Here is an 11771-nt window from a genome sequence, read left to right as displayed (position 1 = left end):
TTACTCTCTTCCAGAGACGAAGTCCTTTTCTTTGATGCTCATTTCTCCCCCAAAGAATAGAGAGTTGCTTGGAGTGATGGCGAAGTATGATTTACGGAGTGGAAGCCTTTGTTTTCGCCGAAGACTCCATTTCCCTTTCAATCTACGACTTAGCATAGTAATATACTTGGAAACATATTAGTCGTAGTCATGGTACGGGAATAATAGGATATATGCATTTGTACCAAAATGAAAGAGATATGATCAAGAGATATGTCAATTAAGTATGATCATAGTTCTATATAATATAGATTTCTCCCCCTAAATATGTGCCTTGAGAGGAATACATATTTTGGCCTTAAATGCCAAGTGCACATAATTAGGTTAATGAGAACAAGTCTATATCATAGAGAAAGTGAAGTGCATTGTGTCATAGTATATGAGTGATGCTCAAGACAGTTTATGCACTTATGAAAGCATGCTGCAGATATTTTAAGCATTTTCCTTTAAGGATTTCAAAGAGACTTAAGGACCATCCACCTTTGGAACAAAGGCAGCTTATCCTCGTTACAAGGTTAAGCTTTAAGCTCTTTGACAATAGAATCACTTCATCTAGTTTTAGCAAAGATGCAATAATGCATGAGTGAAATTTTAAGAGGTTAAACTAGGTATGAAGCAGGGATAAAATGCATGGACATGCTTTCTCTTCCTTTTATGCAAGATATGCAAAGAGTGTATATAAGAGGAAGATTTTAGGTACATATGTAAATGATAGGAATAAGTTTTACCCGTTTTGTACCTTTACTTGTAGACGCTCTCTTCATTGTGCTTTTGTCCTTAGTCTTGTTTGCTTAAGACCTATGCTCAATGACAATGTGTGGAAAATACTTTGCACAAGAGAGAGTTCTACAACTAGTGATCTTTTTCAAGTTATTGTTAGCATATATCAAATGGATCACAAGTTGCATAAATGAATCATGAATTCTCCTTTTTCCTTAGTGCATATCAAGATAGATGTCAATTAAAATTATCAATTGAGATCAAATTGAAATTACATGAGGCACTAAGAAACATAAGTGATACTCGAAGTTGTTTAATGATCAACCAATATGCGATCAAGAGAGCAACAAGGACATTAAACTTTCAATCAAGCTTAAAAGTAGGAGAATCCAATAAGCAAGCTACTTTAGAAATGAAAGCAACAATCTTTGACAAAAGCGACATTATTTTAACAAGTTGGATTGATGTGAAGAAGCATACTATATGAGAAACATTATTCTCATGCAAGAGACTATATGAAATTATTAAGATAAAGCAATAGTCTCAACATAATCAAAATATAAGAATGGACTCCCCCTAAAGATATGCATCAGGTAGTTGAAAGAATTGATTTCGATGCATTCACTTTTAAGGACATAAAGGGGGAAGCATTATACATTTTGATCAAGGCTCATAAATTTTGCAACAAATAACTTAAGCTTTGTATTCTCACAATGAAAAAGATTTAGAATGCTTACAACTACACCATTGATTGTTGTGAAGACCTTATTGTCCAAGTAGGTGTTGTTGTTCTTGATGTTCTTCCTTTTTTATTTGAGTGTCCTCCCTTTGTAGTTGTCTCTTTTTCCTTCCAAACTTATTGAAAATACTTGAGAGAGATGTCAATAGCGCAAGGGAGTGTATGATGAAAGAAGATTGCTTTAGATGATTGGCATACATAATTCATCATCCACAAGTCACACAGACATGAAGTAAAATCCTTAACATTAGTGCATTTCATTTGAGAAATATGAGAGAGCACCTTTTAAGTTTTTTAATAATCATTTGAGATTTTACTTTATCATATTGAATTTAGTTAATCATTACTTGGAAGTAAAACAATATGATAACATATATATAGATATCGCAAAGGCATTAAATAGATTCTAATGGACATGAGCATTAAGAAAATGATATTTGAAAGCACACTTAGTTAATTTCGGTCCAATAGCGAATCTATTCCTCACAAGGGTAGAATATGATAATTTAGATTAAATACCCATTGAGATGGGAACCAAACTTAAGAGAATGAGTTCCCATACCTTTGCTTTTACCTTTCTTCCTTTGGGTGAAGATCAACCCATGAGGCTTGTGCACTTTCTTTCTTGTAGATTTTCATAATTTGAACTTAAGAGAAATGTTAGTAGCAACACAAGCACTAGTTTCCTTTTAGTAATCATTTTGATAGGGAATGAAAAGGTGAATTACTAAAGCATGGAAACTTTATAATATGAACTAGATTATTCCATGAAGTATGCCTAGTTTTAACTCATAAAACAAGCATGGTTAAATTCTTGAGACTTAAGGGAATAAATCTAATTCATGACATGGATAGCGATAAATGTAGAAGAATCATATCCAATTAAGCAATAAGAGATACAACATGAATTATTGGATAGAATTTCCTAGACATGATGAGATACGCATTTCCATAGAGAAACTTATTCTCTACAAGTGAGACTACTTAAATTACTTTAGATAAAAACATCAGTCTCACTTTTCTAGTTATAGAGAGAACTTTCCTTTTATAAGTGTCCTAAGTATTTGAATTCCTTACATGACACCTTATTCTTTTAAGAACATGAAATATCTCTCTATATCTAGAACATGGCAATAATAATTAATGTAAAAACATGCCATGAAAAATTGCAACAATTTAAAACATGTAGATTGTCATAATATAGAATTGATAAATACACAATCTACCATATGAAAGGAATTTCTTCAAAGAATGATGACATAATTTTAAAACATCCTTAAGTGCTTTCTATTTCTATGTGACTACACAAGACACATGACAAATTAAGATAATTGCACTTAAGAATATAAATGTTACCATCCTTTGACTTTCCTCCATGTTGTAGGCTTTGAAATTCCGCACATGATAATTCTTTAATTCCTACAACATCAATATCTTCCCCGAGATGATATGGGTTTTGAATAACATATTGAAACAACCTTGGGTCAATCTTGAATATGTAGATCATTTGAAGATTGATAGCTTGAGTTGATAAGAATTGAATTAACTTCCTCAAACACCCCAAAGGTTCATATCATCTCCTTCTCCTACAAATCTTGTCAAGCACATTTTGGTACCCATCGCAATGGGACAATCCTTGCATTGATGTCCCTTTCTTCGGCATGTGTAGCATAGGCGTTTTTCAAGTTTTGAAGTTTTCTTCTTTCCTTGCTTGTTGCCTGCTACATGGTTAGTAAAAACTTTCTTTTCTAACCCTATGCCTTTTTGTTTTAAATGGGGACAAGATCTAAGCAAGTGTCCTTTCTTAGAGCATTTAAAACAAAGTCTATCATCCTTGTTAATAATCAAGCCATTAATATAGGGACATGACCTAATCAAGTGCCCCATTTCAAAGCATTCACTACACCTCTTAATGTGAAGTGTGGCTTGATCATTACCTTGGATGTTACCTTTTGTGGAGGCGTGGTTGAGGCTTTTGGAGGAGGTGTTGAATTTCATTTTTTGTTTCCTCCTCATGGCAATCCTCAAATCCTTGACATTTTCTTCAAGGGATGTAGTGCATGCCACGATTGTTCCCGTCTCAAGCTTCTTCACCATGTGATCACGGTTATCTTGAGAAGGTTGGGCAATGCATTTCCCTTTTAGTTGTGTCAAGCTCTTCTTTAGCCTCTCATTTTCTTCTTTGAGCTTTTGATATGAATCATCATTTGTTCCTGCGAATTCTAGCTCAAAGGAAGATTTGCTTGTTGACAAACAACAAGCATTAGCACATGGTAATATAGTATTAATTTGAATACATGTGCACGAGTGAGGTTGTTGGGATTTTAAGTTCTCTATCACAACCTCATGAGCAATGTTTAATATGACATGATTATCCATAAGATTTTCATGAGAATATAAAAGCATATCATATTTATCTTGAAAAGCTAGATTTTCAACTTTTAGCTTTTCTACTTGGTCCTTGAGCAAGGTATTCCTATTTACTAATTGAGAGATACAATGTGAAGCGTTGTCTTGCTCAATTGAAATAGTTTCATACCTGTGGACCAAATCAACATGAGAGCACTTTAGCTCCTCATGTTCTTTAGTCAACTCGTCAAAGTGTTGCATCTTTATGGAGAGAATATCTTCTAGCCTTTGACGAGCTTCGCTTTGTTCTCTCGCTCTTTCTAGAAGTTTGAGCATGACCGCCTTATCTTCTTGGCTTAGGCGAGCGTAGAGATGCACAAAGCTTCTTTCTTCCTCCTCATCCTCATTTGTGCTCCCGCTATCATTTTCATTAGCCACACAACACATGTGGGAATCGAAATGGGAAGACAAACCTTTTGGAGAGGTGGATTCATCGTTTGGTCTCCATTGTTCATTTTCTTCTTCTTCCTTGCAAGGGTTAGTATCACAAATACCAAAGGAAGTAGAAGCACAAAATGAACTATCATTTTTGGACTCATCAAATTTGCTTCTAATTCTAGTCCAAATATCATGCGCATCATGGACGTATTCATCATAGTTTGATATGAAGGCACGATAATCTTCTTTGCTAAGAGAATTGTTTAAGATGTCAAAAGCTAGGTAGTTTAAGCGATAACATCTTTGATCCTCCTCGGAATTAATTTTTCCATTAAAACTAGAGGGAAAAATACTCTTGTCAATAATTTGTTCTAATTGAGGATGTATGGTTCTAAAGGCATTTATCACACTAGTAGACCATGAATCATAATTAGAACAATCATCAAGTAATATCTCAAGAGTTACCTCCTTTTGAGTTGCGTTCGTTGGAGGAGTCTTCTTGTTCTTTTGGGATCTTCTACGAGCCATCACTTCGAGTTGTTAGACTCAAGATGAAGTGCCTAGCTCTGATACCAATTGAAAGTCGCCTAGAGGGGGGGTGGATAGGCGAAACCTGAAAATTAAAACTTTATCCCCCAACTAGATCCTTTGATTAGTGGTTAGAACAAGATGAACAATTATCGGAGTATAAAAACTAAGTTCTTGCTGGTAAAGAGTATAGCTTTCAAATAAAGCGGAAGTGACAAATCAATACAACTAATAATTCTATGATAACAAAGCAAGAAAGCTTAGATGAAAAAGAGCACTAACTCAAGTTCTTTTCTTGCGGAGTGTTGCTTCACTTAAATGAGATTTTAACTTGAAGCAACACCAAATGATATGAGCAAAGAATAGTGCAAGAGAACTTAGAGTAAGGGAAAGCAAACAAATCACAAGCAAAAGCACAATGAACACGGGTGATTTGTTTTACCGAGGTTCGGCCCTCGAAGGCCTAGTCCCCGTTGAGGAGTCCACTTAAGGACGGGTCTTTTTCAACCCTTTCCCTCTCTCCCGATCACACAAGGATCGGCGAGCTCTTCTTCTTCTCAAGGATCACTCTCGATCCCACAAGGACCACCACAATCTTTGGTGTCTCTTGCTAGCTTTTACAAGCCTCCAACACTTTGGAGGAAGTTTGAATGGAAGTCAAAACTCCACGCGCAAATGAACACAAAGATGAAGCACACACTATCTCTCAATGAATCTCACAAGGCACTAGGGCTAAACTCAATTGAGTAGCTCTCAATTGCTCGCTCTCTCTTTTGTGGCACTTGTGTTGGTTGTAGTGGGCTAGATCTTGTGTATAGGATGTATCAATGAATATATGTGGTTGGGAGGGCTTGAGTATGTCAACTAGATGACTTGGAATGTTGCTTGGACTCCCACACCTTGAAGTGGCCGGTTGGGGTGGTATTTATAGCCACCATCCAAAAACTAGCCGTTGATGAAGTCTGCTGGCGATGGGCGCACCGGACAGTCCGGTGCACACCGGACATGTCCGGTGCCCCAGCCACGTCATCCTATCCGTTGGGGTTGGAGCTGGTCGACCGTTGGAGGCTTTGTCCTCATGTGGCACCGGACAGTCCGGTGCACACCGGACAGTCCGGTGCCTCTCTGATCCTCTGCTCTGACTCCTGCCGCGTGTACTGTTCTGCACTGTTTACTGTCAGAGTCGACCGTTGGGCACAGATGACCGTTGCTCCGCTGACACACCGGACAGTCCGGTGCACACCGGACAGTCCGGTGAATTTTAGCGGAGCAGTCTTCGTGAAATCCCGAGGCTGCCGAGTTCCTGAGGCCGCGTTCCGTTGGAGCACCGGACACTGTCCGGTGTACACCGGACAGTCCGGTGAATTATAGCGCGCCGGCCCCAGACTTTCCCGAAGGTGGCGAGTTTGAGTCTGAGTTCCCTGGTGCACCGGACAGGTACTGTTCACTGTCCGGTGGCACACCGGACAGTCCGGTGCGCCAGACCAGGGGTGCCTTCGGTTGCCCCTTTGCTCCTTTCTTTTGACTTTTGTCTTGTTCTTTTTATTGGTTTTATGTTGAGTCTTGGGCACCTGTAGAACATATAATCTAGAGCAAACTAATTAGTCCAATTGTTTGTGTTGGACATTCAATCACCAAAATCATTTAGGAAAAGGTTTAAAGCCTATTTCCCTTTCAGGTACCAACTCCCGCGGAGTTGCGTTCCCCGACGACAAGGCAGAAAGATGGCGGGTATCCCCCATCTGGGGGCTTGGAAGGTGGAAAGACACGATGCATAAGGGAGCACGAAGACATGGTCGCCTTCCAAGGGGGTCACCCTCCTTTTAAAGGCGACTCTCCCTACTTGCGTCCCCAGCCATAGCGGGCTGAGTCTTCTCCAACACGCTCCAAGGTCCTCCCCTGCGGCGCGGGGGCTGGGTCCCACACGTCATGCAAGCCGGCTCAGAGCAGAAGAAGCCAAACCGCCGTGCGCGGTGCGCACAACCGCCCAGCGGTTACAAGTGACCCTCCACTTTTGCCCAGACCAACGGGCGAAAGGGGCGGGCAGCCATGCAGGCGGCATGCAACCGCGCCAAGTGGGCGCGCTTCTCCGACTCCCAACACGCCCGGCATGGAGGCCCAGGCCCACGCGTCATGCAACCGGCGCGCCGAATGCTTCGTGCATGCAACTGCACCGCCACTTGCGCCACTACCGCGCCTCCTCGACCGCGGAACCAATACCGCGACTCGAGGCGACCCAGCGCTGTGACACCCCAGGTGTCTATTTCGGGTTATGTCGGGAGATTTATCCCAATCTCGGATGCTCAGTAAAAATTTCTATTTCTCGATCGTGCCTATCTCTGTTTATCAGGCTTTCTCTTGGAAGTTCACCGAATTCAGAGTTAATCGATCGCGAGAAACAGCCAATTTTGGAGCGTGTTAAAAACTTTTAATTCTCGGAACTAATGCAGACTCGAAGATCATTCTCGAATTATAAATCTCATCTGAAGTTCATTAAATCAAACTCTCGACGATTGTTATCTGATCTGAGCCTGAATCCAATTTTCTCGATGTTCGATCTATGTCCAAAAATTTATCCGACTCCGTACTCTCAAACGGAATGCTTAATATGTCGTCATCAAATTAATTTATACGACTCGGCTAAATATCTCATGTCCGAACCGAATTCAAAACCCCGTATCGACCGCAATTTTAAAATATCGCGATTCGCCTTCTCCGACTAAAAATCCAAAACCGGTCAAATCTCAGGATGATTTATTTTCCAGTCACGCGTAGGGAATTAATTTCCGAGCAAAGTCAAACCAAACTCTCGACCGAGTTAATCGCGTAGTCGTCCGTTCGTCCGAACTCTGTTTCACTCTGTTCCGCGTACAGACAAATTCCGCACGAGCATTTTTATTCCAAAAAAATAATTTAGCGCAGCCCGTTTGCGTGTTTGGGCCAGCCCAACCCAGCCCAATTGGGCCCATTTGAAACCCTAACCCTAGGGCTCCTTCTATAAATAGAACCCCTCTTCCCTTGTAAATTGGAAAATTTCCATTCCCACCCCTAGCCGCCACCAACCATTTTCCAGCAGCCTTTCTCCCTCACGCCAGCAGCAGGGAGGATCGGCCAGCAGCCATGGCGTCCTCCCTTTCTTCCCCAGCGCATCGAAGCACCTCCCATGGCGCCACCCCCTGCAGCTTCACCTCTCAGCGCCCCCTTTCTGCTTCATGGCTGCCAGCAGTTCCCATGGCCGACACCTCTGCTCGGCCAGCCGCCATGGATGCCCCCTGCCACTGCTGCAAATGGCCGAGCTCCCTTGGAGCAGGCGCTCTCCAGCCAGGGCGCGACGCCCTGCTCCTCCATGGGCTCGACCCTTCCTGCGCCCTCCCTGTTTCCCCTGGACGAGCACAAGTGCAGCCGACGACCTCCCTTCCCCTGCTGTTCCTGCGTCCTTTTTATTTTTCCATGGACAGCAGTAGGAGCCATGCCGCCCCGGCCCCTCTCCTCCCCTCTTCCCCATAAAACAGCAGCAGCAGCGAGCCGCCGTCGTCCACGGCGAGCAGCAGCTCGCCCACCTCTTCCTCCCATGACGCCCTGCAATCTTCCCCCTTCCTCCCTTTGCTCCTCTCCATGTTTCAGCGCCTAGAACAATCCCTGCTGCGCCTGAGATCTGGACAGCCATGGAGGACAACCAAACTCCCCTCCCATGGCAACATTTTCCCCCATCCGAGCTCTACCCATGGCGAGAGGCCAATGCCGCCCAGCTCGCTGTCCAGGGCGCCCATAAAATTCCAGCAGCGAGCTCCACCGCCGATCTACGCAGCCCCAACTTCGCGCGCTGCCGGCTCGCTGTTTTGTGGAGTCCCATGGACAGCGCGCCGTCGACGTCCGCCATGTGCTCGCTGTTTTGCGCAGCCCATCCGCGACGCCGTCGAAAACTGTGGTGAGAAACCCCCGCTGTTCTCGGTATTTATTTTCCAATGTGTGTGATGTTCGATGAACTGCCGCCAACAAATTGTGTGTTTTCGCAGCTAGTGGTCGACGTCGTGCCTTGCCCGTTCGACGAAATACCGAGCCATGTGGACAGCCATGCGTCTAGTCACGACCCGTTCAGGTTGATTGATTTATAGTTTATAATACATACGCTTTGGTTGATGTCAGACAATGCATGTATATATGTGGATGTGTGTAATATGTTTTGGCAATACATGTTAGTGGGATCGCATTTGCGGTTAAAGAACAAGCGGTTGTTGAGGTGTGCGATTTGTAGTTTGTCTAATTACGTTTTGGTCGATGTGGTGTATAGTGGTGTTTGATTAGATGTGGGCATAAAATATTTGGATTATATGTCGTGGCAAGGTCGCATTCGCGTTTTGGTAAACATGTGTGTCGTGCTTGTTTTATGTGATGAGTAAGTTTGGAAATACGTGGGATGCGAGGATTTAATTAGTGCACGTAGGTGTGTGAGTGTCGTGGTGTGATATAGTAGTGGTGGCGTGAGATGTTTGTTTGAGGTGTGCGGGTATATGCCGCGATGTGGTTATACTCGCAACGAGGACAGATATATGTATTGTGTGACACGACGTTTGGGTTGCTGTCATATAACCGCGTAAACGATGCTCCCGATGGTCAGGTGACTAAAGGGGGTTGTTGTGGCAAAGCGAGAAGTAAGTTTAATTCTTCAACGATTAGTGGATAGTATCTGTCGGTGCTGTCATGATTTTTGTTGTATGACAGATCGATGCATAGCTTTATAAATTAGTGCATTCCATTCCCTTTTGATAAATAAATGTCTTGTTGATCGATTAGAGGTCTTATACGAGTGTTATTGCAGCCCAATAATTATTGGGGGCAAGTAGCGTTCATGAGTAAATCCTTGCTAAAATTGAAGAACAGTCCGATAACATATGCACGTGAGTGCTTTGAGTCCTTCAGTAACCAATGTAGGTCTTATGGAGTGTTATGCCATGTTTTAATGTCTCTATGTTAGACCTCCTAAAAAATGGTGTTTTAAGTGACTTGTGCATTGACTAATTCGAGTGGAGGAATGGTTAAGAAAAACTAATTAACCTCTTCAACCCGTGTTTCGAGTTGCAATGTCTAAAATGGTTGGCTAAGTCTTATACGACGTTAGCCAACTCATGTTAAGTAAGAGTCGATGGCGTAAGAGATTGCGATATATATACATGTGGTGTCTCGGACTGTGTTAATAAGAGGCAAGCCGACGTGTATGTCGTATGGCGGGTTGTGCCATCCCTTTGGTTAATCGACTAGTTAGATGGCGTTGGTTAAGCTCGTAGTTACGATGAATTACTTGTTGTGGTCTAAATGCGTATGGTTGTGGTCGCAGGTAACAATTAGTAGTGCTCATGTGGTGTATAAGTTAAAATGCGGACTAGTGGGTGAAAAGCGCTTCGATATAAATATATGCCGGATTTGATGATTGTGGTGAATGTGTTTGTTAAATGAATGTGGTAATTTTAGTGCTCATAATGACATGAATAAAATTTGTAAGTCTACTTGTTAGTGCTCATTTGATTAATTTAACTCTAATAAATGGTAAAGTGTTAGAATAACTCAAGTCTCTAAAACATGGCAATTCTTGAATTATATAGAAGCTGAAATGTGTTGATTGCTGTTTTGGACTGCACGCACTGTTTTGGTTGTGCTGTATGTTTGATGAACCAAATTGTGTTTTCTGTAGATATGTGCTATAGAAAAGTGGTAGATAACTTTATTATCTTGCTGGTGTTAAAATTTGGCAGCCATAGGTCTGACAGTTTAGGAGTTATGCTGTTTATAAATTCAGTAACTGAATCTGTCCAAATTCTGTACAGATTTTAGAGACTGTATTGTTTGCCTAATTTAATGTTGCAATCTGTTTATGGTCATTATAAGAAAGTTGTAGATGCTTTTCTTATATTGCTTGTGTTAAAATTTCATAAACACAGGCCTGATAGTTTAAGAGTTATGAATTTTACAAACTGGTTGCTGTGTTCTGTCCTCTGTCAGAACAGATTTCGAAAACTGTAATGTTTGATTTGATTAAACCTGGAATCACTTCTTGGTGATTATAAAGGTTATGTAGTGCTTTTGCCAAGCTTTCCAAAAAGTCTTGGATCACTATTTTTGGTGGTCTGAAGATTAAGTTATGGATGTTTAAAGTCTGAAGACTGAATCTGTCCAGTTCTGGACAGCACAGCCTTCATAGTGTATTTCACCCTAGATACATGTTAAACCAGCCAGTGATGTTTATAAATAATTTGTAGAACATTTTATTAGCTTTCCAGAAAGTCTAAGATCACTTTGTTTGGATGCCTGAATCTTCAGTTATGAATTTTTAAAGTCATAAGTCTGAATCTGTCCAAATCTGGACAGCGCTGTTGTGTTAACACCTTTTGACCTTGCTAAGTGTTTAATCATGTTGTGATGACAATACCAAAGTTGTAGAGAACATTTTAAGCTTTCCAGAAAGTCCTAGTTTGCTATGTTTGGATTAATATTTGAAAAGTTATGATTAAAACAAGTGACTGTTGTATTGCTGTCCAAAAATTCTGCTAGTGCTTATTTGATTGTTAGTTCACCCTTTTGGCTAAAAATGGTTGGTTAGCATTAAAATTAATATAGGCTTGCCATGACTAAGCTAGTGATGACATGTGTGTCTTGTTTTATATGTTTCTTTCTCTAGTTAATTGCGACGTAGTATTGTGTTGCGTAAATATCCAAAATGTTTGTCGTCTTTTTAGTGGTGTGATGTTGTGCGCTCGACGATACGTAGTTAGCTAACGCTAGTGGGTGTGGTTGCTTGTGATGTCTCGCTACTTAGTGTTTAATTCGCTAGCGTGTACTTAAAGTATCTTGTGCTATTCCATTATATTCATACATATGCATCTTGCATCTCACATAGGACCGAGAGATGATGATCGAGCAATTGATGTGGTGCCACCCACAAGGTGCAGTCGGTGGACGACCC

General features: G+C 41.5%; 2 protein-coding genes across 2 annotated transcripts; both read left to right on the top strand.

Moving 5' to 3' along the window:
* The first annotated feature begins 7875 nt into the window (after positions 1-7875).
* On the top strand, positions 7876-8668 carry LOC124489737 (uncharacterized). The gene has a single exon (NM_001402112.1). It carries the CDS (start codon positions 7977-7979, stop codon positions 8442-8444), a length of 468 nt encoding a protein of 155 aa, NP_001389041.1. The 5' UTR covers positions 7876-7976; the 3' UTR covers positions 8445-8668.
* Positions 8353-8935, top strand: LOC124489738 (uncharacterized). The gene is made up of 2 exons (NM_001402113.1): positions 8353-8741; positions 8830-8935. Exons 1-2 carry the CDS (start codon positions 8429-8431, stop codon positions 8895-8897), a joined length of 381 nt encoding a protein of 126 aa, NP_001389042.1. The 5' UTR covers positions 8353-8428; the 3' UTR covers positions 8898-8935.
* Positions 8936-11771: the final 2836 nt, after the last annotated feature.

This window comes from Zea mays, chromosome 2, assembly GCF_902167145.1.
Source record: "Zea mays cultivar B73 chromosome 2, Zm-B73-REFERENCE-NAM-5.0, whole genome shotgun sequence".
NCBI classification, from domain to species: Eukaryota; Viridiplantae; Streptophyta; class Magnoliopsida; order Poales; family Poaceae; genus Zea; species Zea mays.
The sequence above is the reverse complement of the archived record's forward strand: the minus strand, read 5'-3'. Positions and strand labels throughout refer to the sequence as shown.

Bases quoted from the DNA above. Each gene is read 5' to 3' on its own strand.
- LOC124489737 (NM_001402112.1), top strand. From the start codon at position 7,977: ATGGCGCCACCCCCTGCAGCTTCACCTCTCAGCGCCCCCTTTCTGCTT.
- LOC124489738 (NM_001402113.1), top strand. From the start codon at position 8,429: ATGTTTCAGCGCCTAGAACAATCCCTGCTGCGCCTGAGATCTGGACAG. The intron at 8,742-8,829 runs GTGAGAAACCCC...GTGTTTTCGCAG, and splicing joins CGACGCCGTCGAAAACTGTG to CTAGTGGTCGACGTCGTGCC.